We start from the raw sequence: 5762 nt of genomic DNA, 5'->3' as shown, positions 1-5762 counted from the left end.
CCCATATGGTTATGGAGCAGATAATGGTCAAATAGTAGCATAATGAACTGTCATACGGTCATCAGTCAGACAGTAAAATTACAGTCACATATGGCTGCCTTTGTCATGGATTCCTAGTGGTCACACAGTGTTCACCTGTTATACAGTCATGTAGTATATCTCCTAACGGCCATCTGTGTTTGTGTCTTGGTCACTGGGTCATGGTCATCTGTCGTAATAGTCACATAACAGCCAACTGAGACACGGTCACCTAGCGGTCAATTGCAATATAGATACGGTCACATAGCGGTCACCTGTCATACAGTATCACAACATCCACTCATCATACCTTCCCGGTGGTCATGTAGCGTTCACCTGTCACATTGTCACAGTGCAGTCACCCATGTGTCTGCCCCTCTGTCCCATAGGAGACATACAGCCTCCAGTCAGGTCTTTGTTTGAGTGACAGTGAAGAAGAGCTTCCATATATTTAGACCCTGAAAGCCAATCTCTCCATTTCTCAAAGGCAGAGCTTCAAAGAGGGAGCGCCCTTTGTGCCCTGTGATGAGGGTCGGGTGGGATCTGTGTGTGTGTGTGTGTGTGTGTGAGAGTGAGTGGGAGGATCTGGGAGAGAGAGAGAGAGAGAGAGAGGATCTGGGAGAGAGAACAGATCTGGGGCAAAGGTAAGTGGGGGTTGAGGGGGATAGAGTTCTCAAATGTGCACATCTGATGGAAGTTGAAACGTACCCTCCACCCACCCTCTCTCTCTTGCACACACACCAGGCAGAGAGTAACAATTGTCTGTATCAATGTCTGGCTGTCCACGTTTGACTGGTTTTGTCTGTGTCTATGTGTGTGGGTATTAATATGTAATGTGTCCAGTTGACTGTCTGTCTGTCTCTTGCGCTCTGACTGGCTGCCTACTGATCTCTCTCTATGTCTGTGTATCTAACGGTCTGTCTGTCTCTCCTAGAATAAGATCCTGAACAGGACAGGCTGCTGCCCGGTTTGCACTGAAAGTGAGTAAGTGACTCCCCTCTTCCTCTGCTGGGTCCTCACACACCTTTGTGGGTTGGATTTTGCAGTTTTGTGGCAGTTGTTTCTTTCTTGGTCTTCTCTCAAATTGAAATTGAGTCAACTCGCAGATTTCTCATGCAAAATACAGGAAATCTAGATGGATCAAATTGATGCCCATGATTAAACACACTCCCTCTTTCTCCTCCTTCCCTGCCTCTCTCTCTCCCTCCTATCACTCCTTCCAGAGCCAGGCGTGTGTACCGTATTCGGCGACCCCCACTACAACACCTTCGACGGGCGCACGTTTAACTTCCAGGGAACCTGCCAGTATGTTCTGACTCGAGACTGTGGTGGCATCCCCTCTGGCGGGGGTGGAAACCATGCCGACTCTGGCTTCACGGTTCTGGTGAGGAACGATGCGAGGCGAACCCGCTCCTACTCCTGGACTCAGTCAGTGGAGCTGAGGATAGGAGGGCTGAGTCTCAGCCTGCACCAGCACCTGACGGTGAGGAGGAACGGCACACGCATCGCCCTGCCCTACCATGGCCCTGGGGTCCACATCGACCTGGATGGATACCTGCTTAAACTCACCACCATCGCAGGTTAGACGGGCTGCATGTTAACTTAATTGGAACCCAAAGAACACTGCTAAAGCACACTGTAGCTCCTTTTTGAAGCATAACTTTGTCTCTCTCTTTCTTTCTCCCTCCTCCCCCTCCATCAGGTCTGGAGATCACGTGGGATGGGGACAGCTTCGTGGAGGTGGTGGCTGCTCCTCACCTGCGCGGTCGTCTCTGTGGCCTCTGTGGGAACTACAATGGACACAAGCGGGATGACACCATGGGCAGCGACGGCCTCTTCAAGTTCGTCGTGGATGAGTTTGCCGAGTCGTGGCGCGTGGACGGGAACGAGGTTTGTGCACAGCCCCTCAGGAGGCCCACCTCGTACCTCTGTCCCGGCAGTGTAAAGGTGAAGTTCCGCGCCCACAGGGAGTGTCAGAAGCTCAAGTCCTGGGAGTTCCAAAAGTGTCACCGGGTGGTGGACTTTGCCTCCTTCTACAGGTCAGTGGTGCTTGGGGTGTCTCAGGAACATTGGGGAGCATCATTTGTAATGGGATTTGTGCTAGAATCTGCAACATTTCCAACGCTCTTGTGACATGTTATTCATATACAGTGGGGAAAAAAAGTATTTAGTCAGCCACCAATTGTGCAAGTTCTCCCACTTATAAAAATGAGAGAGGCCTGTAATTTTCATCATAGGTACACGTCAACTATGACAGACAAAATGAAGAAAAAAAATCCAGAAAATCACATTGTAGGATTTTTTATGAATTTATTTGCAAATTATGGTGGAAAATAAGTATTTGGTCAATAACAAAAGTTTCTCAATACTTTGTTATATACCCTTTGTTGGCAATGACACAGGTCAAACGTTTTCTGTAAGTCTTCACAAGGTTTTCACACACTGTTGCTGGTATTTTTGGCCCATTCCTCCATGCAGATCTCCTCTAGAGCAGTGATGTTTTGGGGCTGTCGCTGGGCAACACAGACTTTCAACTCCCTCCAAAGATTTTCTATGGGGTTGAGATCTGGAGACTGGCTAGGCCACTCCAGGACCTTGAAATGCTTCTTACGAAGCCACTCCTTCGTTGCCCAGGCGGTGTGTTTGGGATCATTGTCATGCTGAAAGACCCAGCCACGTTTCATCTTCAATGCCCTTGCTGATGGAAGGAGGTTTTCACTCAAAATCTCACGATACATGGCCCCATTCATTCTTTCCTTTATACGGATCAGTCGTCCCTGGTCCCTTTGCAGAAAAACAGCCCCAAAGCATGATGTTTCCACCCCCCATGCTTCACAGTAGGTATGGTGTTCTTTGAATGCAACTCAGCATTCTTTGTCCTCCAAACAAGATGAGTTGAGTTTTTACCAAAAGTTATATTTTGGTTTCCTCTGACTATATGACATTCTCCCCAATCCTCTTCTGGATCATCCAAATGCACTCTAGCAAACTTCAGACGGGCCTGGACATGTACTGGCTTAAGCAAGGGGACACGTCTGGCAATGCAGGATTTGAGTCCCTGGCGGAGTAGTGTGTTACTGATGGTAGGCTTTGTTACTTTGGTCCCAGCTCTCTGCAGGTCATTCACTAGGTCCCCCCGTGTGGTTCTGGGATTTTTGCTCACCGTTCTTGTGATCATTTTGACCCCACGGGGTGAGATCTTGCGTGGAGCCCCAGATCGAGGGAGATTATCAGTGGTCTTGTATGTCTTCCATTTCCTAATAATTGCTCCCACAGTTGATTTCTTCAAACCAAGCTGCTTACCTATTGCAGATTCAGTCTTCCCAGCCTGGTGCAGGTCTACAATTTTGTTTCTGGTGTCCTTTGACAGCTCTTTGGTCTTGACCATAGTGGAGTTTGGAGTGTGACTGTTTGAGGTTGTGGACAGGTGTCTTTTATACTGATAACAAGTTCAAACAGGTGCCATTAATACAGGTAACGAGTGGAGGACAGAGGAGCCTCTTAAAGAAGAAGTTACAGGTCTGTGAGAGCCAGAAATCTTGCTTGTTTGTAGGTGACCAAATACTTATTTTCCACCATAATTTGCAAATAAATTCATTAAAAATCCTACAATGTGATTTTCTGGATTATTTTTTCTCAATTTGTCTGTCATAGTTGACGTGTACCTATGATGAAAATGACAGGCCTCTCTCATCTTTTTAAGTGGGAGAACTTGCACAATTGGTGGCTGACTAAATACTTTTTTTCCCCACTGTATCAAACGTGATATTGTATTATCTCCGATGTGCATAGAATGTCCAGTGTTGTATCGAACATGGAACCCTCTTAGTATGGAGATACATTTAATCCAGTCCATTTAATTTAATTTAATTTTCTTATCTCTCTCTCTCTCTAGGTCCTGTGTAACAGACATGTGTGAGTGTCCGGTGCATAAGAACTGTTACTGTGAGTCCTTCATTGCCTACAGCCGGGCCTGTGAGAGGGAGGGAGCCCCCGTCCACTGGAAGCCAGAGGCTGCCTGCATGGGTGAGTGACAGCACATCACTAAACTTCATGGAACAGGGGACTCCCCCCACATTCAATTTGCTCAACAGAATGTATCTCTGAAATCCATTAATGCAGTTCTGTCAAACCAACCCCATCTTCTCCCTCCCACCTTCTCAGCCACCCAGTGTAAACACGGAGCGGTGTATGACACCTGTGGCCCAGGCTGCACCAAGACCTGTGACAACTGGAACGAGATCGGGCCTTGCCACAAGCCCTGCGTGGCTGGCTGCCACTGCCCAGCCAACCTGGTGCTGTTCCAGGGCCGCTGCATCAAGCCCACAGCCTGCCCTGGCCGGTGACCCTAGTGTCCCAGGGGAAGGGGGCAGAGAGAGGGCCAAACAACCAACACTGCCTGGCACTCAGGGTTCATACCTGGGGGAGTGAGGAGTGGGGGGAACATGGGGGGTGAGTGTTGGGTGATGGATGGATGAACAGACAGGCAACGATGGACTGAAGGGAATCTCAGAAGACAGGTGGGTCAGCTAGAGACCTCGTCCACTCTGAGAGAGATAGATACCGGCCATCACGGACTGGGGTTTAAAGCTCCACTATCTGCTGCTCTTACTCGTCCAGCAATACCTTTGTGTTTCCACAGGATGGCGCCCATGTTGTCCTTAAAATGGGATAGGTATCTGGAGGGAACCATCACCCTTCTAGATAAAGGGGAGGAGGCCCTTTGGGAAAGCCTTTGTGGCTATGCTTCTGGACACTCAAGGGACATCCATCCAGACTGCTATGGACCCTCAGGAAAAGGGTGGGGCTGGCTCTCTGTTGAGCCAATATGGCCTCAGTGTTTCACTTTGTTGCAGCACACAGACATTCAAAACCAGGAAACCAACCAATGCATCTTGAACAAGCATTTTCACCCTGCCAGCATAAGGGATAAGCTCTACGATGAATATATTGAACAACCCCCAGGTCTCACTTGCATAGGATTCTTTTATACTGTAAACTAACAAGATTTGTATAAAAACAGATAGCATTTTGTATTATTATTATTGTTATTTGTTTGTTGTTGATATTGTTAATTTATATATCGATCAAATTATATGTTGTAGCAAGAGCCAGATTCGTAAATCTAATTTCGCTATAAATGATTTAAAGGGAAAAAAGCTATTTATGTATTTGTTGTTTAGTTTGTATAATTGTGTCTTGTTTGAAGAGAAACGCCCAAATGTGACTTGGTTGTTGCACCATCGCAGGGAAGAAACGTACTGTATTTTTAAATGCTCAGTGTGTACAGGTTGTTGTGTGTTGATTCTCAAACTGAAGGTGTTCCTCGAGACGTACATTTCACTTGACTTTGTAAGTTATTATTTAAGACCAGCAATATATAATTTTCATGAAACTCATCTCTGACAGTTTTCTTCCTTTATTTTGGTTGACTGATGTGAGGTCAACACATAAAAAGTTAATTCCATTTACATTACAGAAAGCATCTATTCAATTTAAATACATGTGCACACTTTAATACACCTCAAAGCTAAAAAACTAGAGATAAACGCAAGAAGTCAACCACCTCGATAAATGTGTCAAGAGAGGTTGTACTGGGACAGTAACAGTATGGGTCAGAAATAACACTGGATGCCAGAGAGACACACATTGGAAATAGCATTAGCGTTCCAAGTACATGAATCAAACTGCTGTGAAAACAAAACATTATTTAACATTTATATACCCATTGATTGACTGATGTC

General features: G+C 46.4%; 1 protein-coding gene across 1 annotated transcript; it reads left to right on the top strand.

The window, feature by feature from the left end:
* Nucleotides 1–952: 952 nt before the first annotated feature.
* Nucleotides 953–5417, top strand: LOC121566595 (BMP-binding endothelial regulator protein-like; the record flags this gene model as incomplete). The annotated part of the gene is made up of 5 exons (XM_041876574.2): nt 953–998; nt 1242–1598; nt 1721–2057; nt 3914–4044; nt 4183–5417. Coding segments are annotated over 5 exons (1053 nt in total), but the record flags the coding sequence as incomplete, so codon positions are not given.
* Nucleotides 5418–5762: the final 345 nt, after the last annotated feature.

The sequence above is a fragment of the Coregonus clupeaformis genome, unplaced genomic scaffold (assembly GCF_020615455.1).
Source record: "Coregonus clupeaformis isolate EN_2021a unplaced genomic scaffold, ASM2061545v1 scaf5998, whole genome shotgun sequence".
NCBI lineage: Eukaryota > Metazoa > Chordata > Actinopteri > Salmoniformes > Salmonidae > Coregonus > Coregonus clupeaformis.
The sequence above is the reverse complement of the archived record's forward strand: the minus strand, read 5'-3'. Positions and strand labels throughout refer to the sequence as shown.